Here is a 15711-nt window from a genome sequence, read left to right on the forward strand (position 1 = left end):
TGTTTGTTACTGCTTCACTAACAGAAAATCTACAGCAACCTAACTTACATTAGGTGTACATTAAATTTCGCCCACGGTAGTAATGCTTCCAGAATGTCTGGTGCTTCTACGGCTGCTGTTGGTGATGCTGATGCTGCTGTTTGAGCTTTTCACGGCTGATTTATATGCCAACTAAGTGATTCCACGCGTAGAGAAACACCAGAACCTTAGGCCATTTACTTTAAACTTAACTCTTACCTTCTACAGCGATCCTCTGTCTCTTTTCTTCACTTGGTTTGTGTAGCTCTGAAGGATTTAGGATTAACTCGCGGCCATAAATTCCCCACGCATAACAAATCGCCGTTACTTAATCGTCTAACATTCATGTTACTTTTTTATAATTAGTAGATTAATTGGCAGTGGGAATAAATTGATAGGCAAAATTACAATAGGAAAAATCATTTATTATTATTATTTTTTTTTAATGTTTCGCTTACTGGCCTCTCAGATCACCTGCTATTTACATCAATGTAAACAGTTTTATTTACATTTTTATATAAAACAAACATATGTATAATTGTTTAAATATATATTTATATTTAGTATGAAATTTTATTTTTTCGGCCAAATAATTATTATTTATTGATATTTTTAAAATTTATTTTAAGCTTTTGGTAACTATATAATTCTGAATTTGACATTACAAATATTCTAAACTCTTTATTTTGGAATTATTACTTTTACGTATTAAATTTACGTATATAAATGACTTATCATATCTTGAAAAGTCTTGATTTGAATAACTCCAAAATAAAACGGAAAGAACATTCTCAAAAACAGGAAAAAGCGTAACTACACAATTACCAAAATAATTAATTGTCAATTTAAAAAACCCTCGGTGCATATCAATGCAGCTTAGAAAATAATTTTTTATTTACTCTAAACCTTAATTCTATAATTTTTTTTTCCTTTACTATTACATACATTTTTAAAATAATTAATTAATTTATATATTAAGTCACCTACTGGCCTTGAATATACTCGAGATGATCGGAGTTCTCATAAATGTAAAAACAAATCCACATCCATTAATTATAATAATAATAATAATAATAATAATAATAATAATAATAATAATAATAATAATAATAGTATAGTTATGATAGTAATAATAATAATAATAATGATATTAATAATAAAATAATAATAATAATTATTAAAATAATAATAAAAATCTGCTAACTATTACAATAAATTAATTGGCTGCATAAAAATATATATATTTACACATTGAACACAGTTATTCATGAGCCACGACCTGCAGTGTGTAGGGTCCAGCCTCACTCGTTGTCTCACGAAAGATTCAAGAATAAAAGAAAAAAAAAAAAAAAGAAAAAAAAATGATTTATTTAAATTTACCAAAAAATAATTGAAATTAGATCGAAAGAGTTACTTCTGGCCTTTTAACAGTGAGCGTGAGGTCAAGAGGTTTGCTCTTAGTACTCGGTTCCTCGCCGGAATTATCACTAATTTCAGGTCGTGCTTCGTTTTCCGTGTGTTCAACTTCAGGGGACTGTTCGGGTCTGGGTGAACTTTTGGTGCTTTTGATACTGAGGTCTATCGGCTCGTCTTGTTCAACAGCCAGGCCACCGGGACTAGGGCTGACAAGGAGCAAGTCACCACCACGAGGAGAGTGTTGAGAAGCTGCGGGAGTGACTAAACCTGGCGGATAGACTAGGGCCAGTTGGTTGTGTGGGTACGCGGTTGTGGCAGCAGTGAGTGCCAAAGAGGCGGTCATTTTAATGGGCGAAGGGTTGCTCTTGATGTAGTCGTAGCAAGTGGACTCACTGCAGGACTCATCCGCACCATCTATTGATGAAGATCCGCTGTCACTGGGAGTGTCAGCAGTTCGTTTGAATCCCGGCAGATACGGCCGAAAAACTCCTGGAGGGCTGGCGGCCGTCTCTTTGGACCCGTAGCTTGCAGCGGGTGAGTATATTGAGCATGGAGAGACTGCGGGATTTCTGTAGTTGTAGGACGTAGGTGGCGTTGTATCACGTGGTGGTGTTCCAGGATCCTGGTGTTGCTGCTGGTTGGTCAGTCGCTCTTGTTCCCGTTGCCAAGCTAGCACTCTGAGACGATGCTGCAGCGCGAGGTCATCTGGATGCGGTGACTTATTGCTGCGCTCAAGCTCTTTGTTCATCATTGCGAGGTGCATGATATGCCTCTGTACGCTTATATCTTCTTCGCTGGGCGACGCCATCTCCTTCTCCTTGAAATTTCCTTCCGCAGAGGAGTTCTGGGATGACATGAAGCTCGGCATATATCCGGGGCCAAATGGTGGCGCTGCTCCGTGGTTATGGGTCTGCTCCTGCAGGAGACAGTGGATTTTGAACCAATTGGAGCGACGTCCGTACCGGGATCCAGATTTCGACATTCCTACCAAAAGGCATTTTCGTAAACGACATGCTTTGCAAGCCGTGCGATTTTTCTTGTTTATCACGCAAACTCCGTTGTTCTTGCACTCTGATATGCTGCTCAGGTTGTTGTAAGTACGTCCAAAGAATGACTGGAACAAAAAAAATTTACTATTAATTTTTTGAATAAATCTTGGGTCAGATAATTACAACAATGACTTCTTAATTCGAGATTTTAGTTTTTAAGTTTAAACTGTGATTGATACTGCTGGTATATTATATAAGCGTAGCTTTGGATTAAACGTCAAGTTAAAATGTTACGCGCATCATAAGAATTAGCATGATGCGCTTCAGACACCAGCGAGTCAGAGAGAGAGGGCGAGAGAGAATTGACCGAGGAGTTTTACTTGGCGTATATATTGTATATTGTGCGGCGTGGTCGATCGTAAAACGTTAAACGCTTGTCGGCCGACGATAAAACCCAGTCAAAGGGGATATACGAGAATCGCGGGCAGGCAATGTGATGCCAGAGGATGCATATAAACTCAGCTGAAGGATATTTATAAAAATAAGGTTGCTCATCGGGGACTAATTTATGATCAGCGATCCGAGTCTTTGTAAAAAGCCGTCGTTTTAAAATAATAATTAGAATTATTTTGAAAAAATTTAAATGTAATTTGTACGGGAAAGGTCGATTGCAAGGTGCATTCTTAAAACGTAAGTGATAAATCGATTAAAATACAAGCAGCGAGGTATTTAATCCGGATTACGCGGATGGCAGTAATCGTTTACAACGGGATTCGCGCGCTTTATGTAATAGTTGTCTTAGCAGGGTTCGGTATATATATATATAGATATATACATTCAAGTCACCTGTGCTCTGTACTGTGGGTATTTCGCGAGTTTTTTTATTATTATTTCCAGTAGAACACGTTGCTGCTGCGGGTTCTCTAAACGGAGCGGTGCTGCACGCCATTTAGGGGTCGCGTGCGACAAATCCGTCGCACGCGGACAGCCGCTGATACTAGGGTACGTTAGCGACAACTAAACTGCAACACAGCTCGCTCGAATTATCTCAAATCAGCTGGCACGCCCGGAATCCCGAAGCGATTTGTTGCTGCGAGGCTATTAAATTCTACGGGAAAAACTTTGTCCTCGGCTTGTGCGCGATCAAATGTATATACATATATATATGTACAAGCAGCCAAGTAAGCGAGACTAATCTGCGCTTGCCGAGTAGAAAAATATTTTTCTTTCTCTCGGATACTTTTATTCTGCTTGGGAATCCGGAAGACGAGATACATGCGTTATATACGTTCTCTTATATTTATATATATATCTACGTGTCTTTGTAAATAAGGGGTTTAGATTGCTAAGTATAGTTAGACTTATTGGTGACTGAGGTAAAATGGGGGACGAAAAAAATTTATAAATTAGCATTGAATTACGTGAAATGTTAAAATTCTCCCACTCGAATACTTAAAGCTCCATTTCACATTTATTCGCCGTCTTCATCACTTTAATATAACAACTAAGCACACTACTGAGTGGTTATGAGTGTGTGTGAGTATCAGTGTGAGTGCTCTCCGTCTACTCGTATCAACAATCTATATTAAGGACGTGGGAATGTGAAATGGCCTGTTGTCCAGACGATTGCGCTGCGAGCCAGTTGCCGTCTTCGTTCAGCACAGCTCGTGCACTCTGAGGCCCGGTGTGGTCTGGAGGCTCTAGAAGAGCACGGACTCGCATCTCGAGCCCGCAGATTACTCGGCACGGGTGAGAGGGTTTCGTGTGTCGCGCGTCCTGGTTTGACCTCAAGGTAGACCGACATATACATTCTGCACATGGACACTCAAGCACGACGCGACCGCTGGACCACGTCGAGGTTCCCATACCCACCTGCTCCTGATGCTGCAGACGTGAGGGCACTACTTCCGGACCCACCTGCTCAGAGGGACTTTATTGCATTGTTTTTTACTGACTGACTAAAAAAATATTTATCGATCTAGTGTGACAGCTTGTCATTGATAGATTCGATAAAAATAACAGAGAATAAATCTCGTTGTTGAAACTTTTCACTCCATTAATCATCCCAGCATAAAAATCACGATGATGATGATGATGATGATGAGTCATCGTTCGATCTCCTTCTACGAAATCGAGATCGTTTCCTTCCTCGATGACATTCCACGCAACATGACTCGGCCAACATATGACCCATATATTACATATTTTATGGCTCAAATTCCATCACCGGGTACTTTTCGCGTAAAGAGAATTAATTAACTAAAGAGCCTCATTAGCGTGAATCACCGTGACGCATAAAACTAAAATAAGATCATTTCCTCTCAGCACTCGAGATTCTTCGCTCGATTTTTAACAAATTAACCGCCACAACTTTCCTGCTCGTGTGACTAATCTTTTAAATATTTTCGACTACAAGTAATTCGAATATTTATTTTCTCTCATAACCACAACGATATGCCATTATTTTATTAATTCGATATAAATATTTAAGTTAAAAGTATAAATATGTAAGCAGGTTGACATAAATGCAAAGGAGTCTATTGAAAATGCGAATTTTAAAATAAAATGCTCGATAACTTTGTGAAAGGGGCATGCCGATTGAGTAGCACACATACACTCACACACACACACACACACACACTAGGACTCAGACTGACTTACTCACACAGAGTAGCATTTTCCGTGGACTTGAGAGATCACAACTCAGCGATCTCAACTGCCGGACTGGACTCGAGAATATACAGAAAAGTAAAGAGAGTTTCCGTCTAAGTCGTTTTATGGCAAGACACTGCAGCAGGATCGTAAGTCACTATTTTTTTCCACTATTTTATTTTCCACAACATCTTTTTTTTTCCTTTTTTCTTTTCTTTATATCCTTGAGTACCGATACGGTAGGATAGAATTTGTCTCAAACGATTTGCTTGGATCAGTTTCTCCAGATCGTCCATAAAATTAAATATAAATAAAAATAAAAATATAAAATTTATTTATTGAAACAAACGAAATAATAAATATTTAGATAAGTGTATGAATAGACGTATAAATGGATTTGCAAATGTACAATCGGATGTAGGGATACCCAAGGATACTGAGCAGAGTAATCCATAAATACACAAACGCATGGTTGGACATACGAGTATGTAAATAAACGGACCGGTTGAGTTAAATAAGTAAAAATAATATAATGGTTAATAGTTCACTAGTTAGTGCACGAGAGATTGACAATCCGAGATGGATTCACATATAAGAGCTTTAATAAAACACTTGCCGTTTGTCGAGCTCTCGAGCCGATACTCTACTTGACTCGCCGCGTGTGCGATAGATCTACTCATAAGATAAAGTCACGCCGGCAATGGCAAGAATCTACGGTCAATTATGTGCGTACGCAAAAAATATTTTTCTAGTACGATACAACCGCCGATTAGCTGTTTATTTATATAATTTTTTTCTCGTGTGTGTCGTTGCTGTTGTTGATGGTGTACTTGCTACCGAGTAATTCAGGAGTTTAGCTTCGGCTGGATGGCTCTGACTTTTTATATTCATTATATATAGATTGCAGATGGACTTGATGAATGCGTAACGTGATCTCGATTTGTGATTTCGATTGCGTCCTGATGTATGTTGCGCGTTACACAATTACATACAATAGGTACTGAGTATTTGTACGTAATGATTTTATGATATGCGTTTTTTCTTTCTGAATACTAATTTATTTCGGTGGAATCTATAAGTGGTTCAGGGGCATTTAATTATTCTCGGTGCATTTAAATAATTGAGAAATATATCGGCGGACTTTATTTAACCAGCCGTTAACAAAATTATAAAACGATTCGAATTATTTTTGGAGGAAGTTGTTAACAATCTTGTCAACTAATTTTAATTGTTAATGAGCTGGAAGTGGGTTTTTAAAATGAGACAACTGATAAAGATTATTTTTTATTATGTTAACCAAGATTACTACCAGCTGTTGTGTCTTTTAAAAAATAACTTATGACAAAAGTTTTAGTGTGACGATATTAAATTTTTCCGGACAATTTATTGACACGTTTTTATTATTTTGATTTTTTTTTTTTTTTTTTTATTTTGTTGGTCTTGCGAACTGTTCGCGGCGCCAGGGGGATACTGAGATACCGATCATTTCGCGGAGACAAAATTTATTTGCTCGTAAAGAAGTCGTAAAGGTGGATGTAACGTTCGAGTGTGTATGATGAGCCTGTAGTGCTGCAGTGTAGTGTTTGGATGTCGCTGTTCGTCGCTGTTCGTCGCCCGAGTGGTTTGGCCCACATACGGGGACCCGGGCTCTGGGTTCATCCGTAGGTGGGCTCTTGTATTATGGACTGCTAAGAACACAGCACACAAATATGGATGGGTCTGTGCTCATAAGTCATGCTGATACCTGTGTAATACTGATACCGTACTACATAATACTGCGCTAGGATATTTATATATATATATATGTGTGTGTGCACACGTATAAATTCATCCCGAGAAAGAAAATACCAAGATCGTAAATCGTTGGCTTATGGATGCGATTGCGGTTACGGATATTTCATTTTTTATTTATTTTTTTCGTCCACTTGTATTGTGTAGAATAATTTTATGATTTTAGTGGAGACTTGAAAAATTTTTTTTTCCTCAAACTGAAATTTATTGCTCCAGAGTATAAACAAAAAGTTGTCAATTATCCAGCCGATAATTATTTAAGTCCATATCGACAAACATGATCCATTTAATTCTATCCAAAGTTGCACATCAAAAATTTAATAGCAAAGAAGAAATATGCGGTTTAGTTAGAGCCGAGTTGTGGAACTGCGGCTCGGACTTCCAAGTAACAATCCTGCTGTCCGTGAGTGCATTGAGACGACTTGGAGCGTAAGCACCTGCTGGAATCCGAATTGCAGGTAATTAACCGTATAATCACTGTGTGCTCGCATCAAGTATTTTTATTTCTCTCTCTTTCTTTCTCGCTACTCCACACGCACAGATAAATACCCAGCTCACAAGTAAACAGCAGCAAGCGAGCAGTACGCGCATGCACGTGCGCAATATTTACTCACACAATTTATATTATTTATACATCTGAAGCTTTACGATCAAGCTAATCGTACATTATGATTGGGTTTAATCTAACTTTATCGTCTTCATTATTATCGCAATTTATCATGCTAATTATTACCATCAACATCCGGAAATTAAATTACCTTTAATGTACTTTACTAAGTAATGTCTAAGTGTCTTTAGTGATTACCGGAAGTCGACGCTCTTCTGTTTAAAATACCAGTACACGCATATATGTATACATATGTAGATAAATAAAACGATATATATAATGCAAAGTGATTTTTCACAAAACCAAAACGGGATTTCTCGTCGTCACACTCCTCATTAAATATCTCTTTGTTCCCGATGATCTAGAAGCACATAAAGAGGAAACACGCGTACACTAAATAGGTACCATCGACCTCCAACCGAACTGCTCATTTTTATAATAATGACCGTGAGTCATATTTTCGGTCGTCTTTTTGGGATTTCCATCTTGCATAAATTTTTTTTTCTATTCAATTCATTTATTGTTATTGTTTATTGTTATTGTTATTGTTATTATTATATTTGGGACATTGTTGGAGGTTGACAATGAGCCGAACTCATTTACATCGAACAAAGCGTCGACCTAAATTGCCGGAAAGCTGATGACCCTTAACGAGAAACAAATTTAAGAGCACCGTTTTTATTATGTGAATAAGTGTATGATGGGCAGTCTCGGGAGCTGCATATATGGATCGAGGATATTCTCTGTGAGAAAAATCACCGTTAATATTCATGCATTTTTTTTTTCTTTTTTTTTTTTACCTTCGTGCATGTTTCTCTGGAATTTTTGTTTTTACTTCAGAACTAATTTTCGTGGGATAATAAGAATGGGAGTTTATTTCGGGGATCAAGAGGTTAAAATATCAGGATTTTTTTTTTAAGGAATTTGGTAGTGCATCATCAGAGGAATGTTTTAAATTACCTATCGCTTTTTTTCATTTAAAAATTTTTTTTACTCAGTTTAAGCGAGCAACTTTACCTGTTTTACTCCATAAAAAATATTCCTTTACGTTTTTTTCAATTTAATCTATATTTGCTACCGAAAGAAAAAATTATTTCAATAAAAATTATATATATTTTTTTGCCTATATCTAGATTTCTAGACAATTAAAAAAAATTAAAAATCAACATTTTTTGTTACGAAAAACTTCTGGAGCCGCATAATGACCAAAAAAAAAAATTTTAATGAATTAAATATCAAAAATAAAAAAAAAAAAAATTAACTAATGGCCCGAAGAATGTTTTCTTAAAAAAAATGATAAAAGTAGTTATAAAGATGAATGGGTAAAAAAATTAAAATTACCCATATTACCGAGCGATAAAAATATTTTAATATACTTTCTCGCGATGTATAAATCTGTCAGGGGTATATAAATAAAAACAAACAATAAAAAGGCTAATAATAACCCGAGAAGACATTTAAATACTTTAATAGTAGGAATTTAAGATACTCGAGTTATTTAGAAATTCTTCATAAGGTTCATTAGACCCGTTTAACGGGCTTTTAATTATTCCGCGGCTTTCTTAGTTTGCTCGGCGAGTGCATCATCAGACACCCGAGTAATTATTGTCGTGGCGATTGATGTGCTCACGCGAGCCGTTTTCTTGGCACAGACCTTTTGCAAGAAAGCTTTCGGGTTATGATGGGCAGCGGCTCTGCTCTATCGTCTAACGTCTAACCCGCGGATTACGAGCTCAAGCTTGTGCACAAGAGATATGAAGCATTTCCCGGTGGTTATTTAGTTACACTCGACATCAGACTGCAAGGTGAAAGGATTCGTGAAAGTGTATAGCATAACAAAGTATATATTTTATACATATACGTGCATAGGGAGTGAGAACATTTTTTATTTTTTTTTTTTTTTTTCGTTAAAATATAAATTTATATTGCACATATTCTTTTGTATCTGCGGTTATAAACGCTAAGGATCATTTTATAAATTATTTTAAATATCTAACAGAACGTCAACTAACTCAGTAACTGGTAACTGGTAACTAGTAACTGTAGATTGTACTGTCGATAATTATTGTTTGTTATAAAATATTATTCAGAGTCATCAGACTTTCATTTTGTCTCGAGACTTTTATGATTTTAATTTTATTATATATTTTATATTATTGTGTTGTGATTATTATTATTGTTGTTATTATAAGACTGTGAGAATAGTTTGATTTGAATGAGAGACAAATAAAAAAGAGACGAGAAGAGATAATCGATTCGGTGCGCTCGATTCCCCGCGACCACTTACGGATTCGAAACGGGCGCTAGTTTTTTCCACGCTTTTCGCACCTTATGCTCTCTTATTCCTTCGTTATTCCAACGTGTTGATTAGTATCGGCTTATTAACTTTTTTTTTCGCTCGACGCTAATTGATTGACATTTTTTTTTAATTACTTTTAATTTTAAATTTCATTTTTCTAATTAATAAATTTTATTATTTTATTTTTACTCAATGGGCTCTAATTAATCACTTTGAATTTAATGATCAATTGAAAAAATTTCTTACCTTACAACCCTCGCAAGTAAATGCACCAAAATGGAAGCCCGCTGCCGGTTCGCCACAAACTTTGCACTGTTGATTCATCTGCAAAAATAAACAATAAAATTAACATCATTATTCACGAGATTATTAAACAGTAGCTGTGAAGAAAAAAATTTCAAGGTCAAGCGTGAAATAAAAACTAATAAAATTCCCTCTGAAAGAAACAATCAAAAGCCAAAAAAATTTGGGGTAAAAAAAAGCGGCTCCATAAAAATGCGGGGGAGGATAACCGGTTTGCTCCAAAATTAAACATCCGAGTATAAACTTGAGCAGTTTAAATTTTTCCTTTATCGACGGTTAGTGCGCATTATTTGGTGTTTATGCTTTTGGGACCCGGTGTTTGTGAGTGCGCACATACATGTATAACTATGAGTATTATTTTAGGCGGTAGAATTTAGAGAAACCATTAGGAAGCTTCGTTAGAACGAACGGAAACTCGTTCTCGGACTCTGCGTCCATAAATCAGCGCTATCTACCCGCCCGGTGCCATCTGCCGGACGGAGTTCCCGCTCTCGATGCCTTTTTTTCTCATTCTCAATGCTCGCCCCCCTCACCCAAAACCCGGCCATACACTGCCACATAACTTGCATGCTCATATATATATACATATATACTTTACAACTCCGGACCCATTTATTTTTAAAAACTAAACGGGAATAAAATTAGGCCACGATCTGATAAACACCCGCGGTCATTTTTACGACCGGCTCGTTGTCTTTTTTCAACTTTTCTCACTATTTTATGGCCGGGGGCTAGCTTCTTTTCGTGTTTACTTTATCTAGGCTCTTTGCTCCCGATATAAATTTAAAGTTCACCGACACGTGGAATTTTTAATTATGGAAACATTGAAAAACAATTAAGGCTCAAAAATTTAAGAATTAAAATTTTTAAATAATCCAATGGCTTTTAGCCAAAATAATTAGCCATAACTTTATTAACAGGGGCAAGATGAGCCATCGAGATAAAAAAAAATAACGGTTGATTATTTATATTTATTATTTCAAAAACGTATCAATTAATTCACAAGCCACGTTTACATCTCAATTTATATATTAAAGAATATTTCACATACCCCCGGGCGGTAACGTGTTTAGATATTTGATTAAAAAAAAATTACAATTTCTACCTCGGTTTGTTTATTCAAAACAAAAATTTGACCCAAGGCGAAAGGCGGTAGGCTGAAATAAAAGAAGTAGGAAGTTAAAATGTTTTAAACAAGCGAGATTGTGCGTCGAGATATGATGATTGGTTTGGAAGTCGAGTGTCCCATCGAGGGTAAAGGGCGCACTAAAAGCTGCGCGGGTAAAAAACCGAGGGACTTAACAAACCGGCGAGCGAACTGGACGTTAACGAAGAGCACAAGGACAATAACGAGTGGACAAAGAGTCTGTTGTTCAAGCATAGTCTCGGTTTTAACGCAATTATCCAGGAGTCAACGCTTCCTCCGCAGAGAGTTCTAATTACCCAGTGAGCTCTCGTTAAAATACCCGCCGCTTGTTTGTATGTATGTGTGGACAAAAACATCCCTCTTGATAGCTCACCGCGACCATTAAATATTTCATTCCCGAGTTCATTTATCTTCGGACTTTTTTACCCGACCAACTTTCCGCTTCTGGTAATTTTCGGCAGCCCAGATCGCCAATTAGCTCACGCGCTATTTGCATTTATTTATTTATTTTTTTTTTAATACACTTTGAGAAATAACTTCAATGAAAGTCTCAAATTAACAAAATTTAATTCTTTTAAAATCAAATAAATAAATTTAATTGATACAATTAATTATATAGAGGGTAAAAATGAAATATATAAGTGACCTAGTACCCTAGTTATATTTTTTAACGTCAATATTTGCCGACACTTGCACGTTAATGAAGTCAAGTCAAGTAACACGCGTGCCTCAGTCGGCAAACTACAGTATTCATATTATATATCATATATATATATTTTTAGGGTGAAGAGTATATTCAAACGTCCAAAGTAGACGACAAGACACGGGAAGAAAAATAACACGCATTGGTATTTATTTCATTGTTCGTTCCATCTCGTCAGGGATCTAGTTGACTCGGGATTGAAGCCGGCCTTGCGCGGGGACACGAAGTAAGATATATATGTATGTATAAAGATGAGGAGCAGACGAGGGGTGAGTATTTTTTACCCTAGTTTACGCACCATTAAATTCGAGCACGACGTTAATCCCTTTCATGACCTTTATTATTATTATATTTTATATTCTGGTACGTAGGTCGCGTCCCCATTTTGGACCCTGATATCTCAACCCTTTTGACTCTTGTCACTTTTCACTCTCATAAACTAACTTTCTCAATGCCTGATTTTCGTGCTTGTCCTGTTATGACTTTAGTGAACTGAAAACCAATAAGAGACTACTTGCAAATTTTTTTTAAAAATCTTTTATGGCTTGGGAACGATGACTAATTGTTTTACAAAGAAATTTTTTTCAACTACTATTTATTTACAGTTTTTATTATTTTCTCAAAATTACTACTGTTACAAAAAATTTAAAAAGTCTCTTTCAACCCCAGATTAAAAATTTAATTTTAAAAGCTCCCAGTATTGAAAATTCTAAATTGAGTCCCCATAAAAAAAAGAAAAAAAAATGATAAATAATATAAATCTTAGTTGTTTGTACATCTGAATTCGTTTTTAACGATCATTCTGATGGATGAATCGACACTGTCAAGTGAGATAGCGCTAAAATAAACGCGTAAAAGGAGAGCGATGAGAAGGGGAAATAAATAAAAAAGGTAGGAGTAGATTTAAAAAGCGCTCCATAGAGCTGAGAGTGTCTGAATGTCTGAGTGTGAGTGAGAGTCTGCCGGCAAGGGGAAGCAAGAGGGTGATGTTTGAAAAATGATTCTCCTTGGAGAGACAGATCCACCGGGGGACGAATATCTTTCGGTTAATATTTTCGCGATCCAAGCAACAATGTGCTCGAGCAGCAACCGGGAGCCGAGTAGACAATTAATAACTTTCTTCTCGAGGATCGTTTATCGCGACAGTTTAGCCTCGTTCCCGGGCCTAAGGGGATCCAATAATAGCTCTGCTCTAACCGAGTCGAGACCGAGACGACAAATGCAATAAAACGAGAGAACGAAATTACGATAAAGGGAGAAGTGGCCAAGGATTTTTTAAAACCTACATTGTTCGACTTCTCGAGCCGTGACCGATTCAATTTTTAACACGAGCCTCAAAGCCGCATTTGAATTCCGACGACACTTGAGTTGATTTCTTTAAACCCTTTTTACTCTTTTTTTTTTTTTTTTTTTTTTTTTTCAATATACATATATATAAATTATTTTTTGTGGGTACTCTAGTCTATGAGTTCTCAGAATATTCTATAGCGTAACATAACGTCTTGGCAATTCGTCTTGCCTCTAAAAAACGTACACGATCGCCAGCTGTTGTTCCTTTGGTTCACAAGATCTTACCTCGATACTCGATACAATTTAACTCTGACTCATTATATCTTCATTTGTATTACTTTAAATAATAATAATACACTTACAGACCTTATGGCTCATATATTTATAAAAATACGGAAATCGATGCTCATTCAGAATATATTTTAATAACAACAGATTAAGTGAGTTAATTCTTTTATTGCGTAATACTTTATTGTAATTTATGCGATAATATTTTAAACGCTATTTCCATGACCATCATCATCATTATTATTGCAATTATTTTTTTAAAATTGCAGTTCTCACGTTTTGTAACCTTGTTAATTTATTTATGCATTTATTCGCTTCAATTGATATGCATAAATAACAGTTATAAATAGTACTTAAATATTTTTTAATTTTATTTAATTCAAATTTTTTTTCAGTAATTATTGTTGTTATGATATTTGGTAAAAAGTAAATTTATTTATTGATAAGGACTTGAAGCAAGAGGTGGGGGAAGGTAGATATTTAATAAAAAAAAAAAAAAAAAAATTCTTGCGAGTATTTGGGTGATGAATTTAAAAATTAAAACGTTCGAGCGGTAAAATTTATTTGGCGAAGGGTTTTTACAAGTGGGTAAGAGGTCTAGTTTACAGAGGGTCGACAATAGAGTGACACACCGCAGCCCCAGTGAAATAAGAATTTGCCCGAGATGTTTGTTGAGAGACAAAAAAAGTTAATAAAAGAAGTGCAATGGTAATAATGAGGACTGTAATAATACGAAGAATGGGAGAAGAAAGAAACGAGTGCAATAAATATATTTTGACATGGGAGTGCCTTTGTGAGCTTAAATATGCATAATAATTGTAACGTTTGCTTTTGGAAAGGTACCACCACTCGAGACACTGATCCTTTTTACCTCGACTTATTCTCCTGCTTTTGTTCTCCCGAATTGCCGGTAACAAATATTTTAACAACACAAACCGACCACCAAACAAACTTACAGAGGGACACACCACTTTAATGTTTTCATTTCGTTGGAGCACGTGTGCCGTTTTGTAAGTTTATTTGTGGTGGGGACGCTTATTTATTGCAAGCACCAGTCTACTTTTATTTCATAAACAATTCGATAAATTATTCAAACCAACAATATTACTTTGGCTCCAAAATTGCGTCCTCCATATTAATTTATTTTAAATCGACGAAAATTTAAATCCTATTAATTGGTCATTATTAATTATCAAGTATATTAATTGTCAAAAATTTGATGATAATTATAAAACTAAAACCTCAAATATGATTAAAAAAATTTTTACTCCAAATTTTGATCATTATAATTTTTTCTTTTGATAATTATGAATTTATCGTTATTAAAATTAATTAATTAGCAATTGAGTAATTGGTAAGGGTTTTCAAAAATAAATTTTGATAAAATTTGGAGTAAAAAAAAATTGTAGGCGTTGAAATCTCCAGAGAAGCATTGAAATCACTGAATACATACCTTAGAAAATATTTATAACTTTAACGACGGAATCCAGCTGACAGTAAGTACAATGATTACTTCAATTCGTAGTGTAATCTCGTTAAATTTGATAATAAATTCACAAACACATTATCGGTCCTCGCACTGAAAACTTCCAAAGTCCACTAAAATTATGTTAGATTTTTTTCACTGAGTTTATAAAACCAAAATGCAGATACAGAAGACTGTAATCACGATGATGATAATAAATATATTAAAGTAAAAATTATTTAATAACGTCCGTGGCTGCACGAGGTAGACGAGGTGCGGCCACGTCGATGGACGGGAGAGGACTAGCACACTTGGAGCGTTGCGACCTGTTCGTCTGGCCGAAGGTGAGGAGACACACTCAGCACAAGAATCTCTCTTACCTGGCTCCGTCAATCTGTTGCTGCTCTCTCGAGTCCGGTGCTGGAAGGGGCAAATGGGCCCGTCTGGCTCGCCACGCCCGCGATCCGATCTGCCAATTGCATACCGGCTGGGATCGGTACTCCAGCCAATCCAGCATCCGGTTATCTCGGAGGAGAGCGTTGCCGAACCCTCCCAGTTGTCTAACCGAGATTTCAGAGATTTTCTCGATCGGGGGGTACTGGGGCAATATTGGAAACTCGAAATTATTTATAAAATGTTATATTTTATCACTTTTAACTATCATTAAAGTTCTATTTAATTATTCATAAAAATAAACTAATTTCGAAATTTCAGAAAAATTTTCAGAAAGCTTTTCAAAATTC

The 15711-nt window shown here is 36.0% G+C and overlaps 1 protein-coding gene across 1 annotated transcript; it reads right to left on the bottom strand.

The window, feature by feature from the left end:
• Window positions 1-428: 428 nt before the first annotated feature.
• LOC103569198 (zygotic gap protein knirps) lies at window positions 429-15272 on the bottom strand. Its single transcript, XM_008546374.3, has 3 exons — window positions 14957-15272; window positions 10019-10096; window positions 429-2548 (listed from the first exon to the last, which is right to left on the bottom strand). Exons 2-3 carry the CDS (start codon window positions 10094-10096, stop codon window positions 1415-1417), a joined length of 1212 nt encoding a protein of 403 aa, XP_008544596.1. The 5' UTR covers window positions 14957-15272; the 3' UTR covers window positions 429-1414.
• Between the last annotated feature and the right edge of the window lie 439 nt (window positions 15273-15711).

This window comes from Microplitis demolitor, chromosome 5 (assembly GCF_026212275.2).
Source record: "Microplitis demolitor isolate Queensland-Clemson2020A chromosome 5, iyMicDemo2.1a, whole genome shotgun sequence".
NCBI classification, from domain to species: Eukaryota; Metazoa; Arthropoda; class Insecta; order Hymenoptera; family Braconidae; genus Microplitis; species Microplitis demolitor.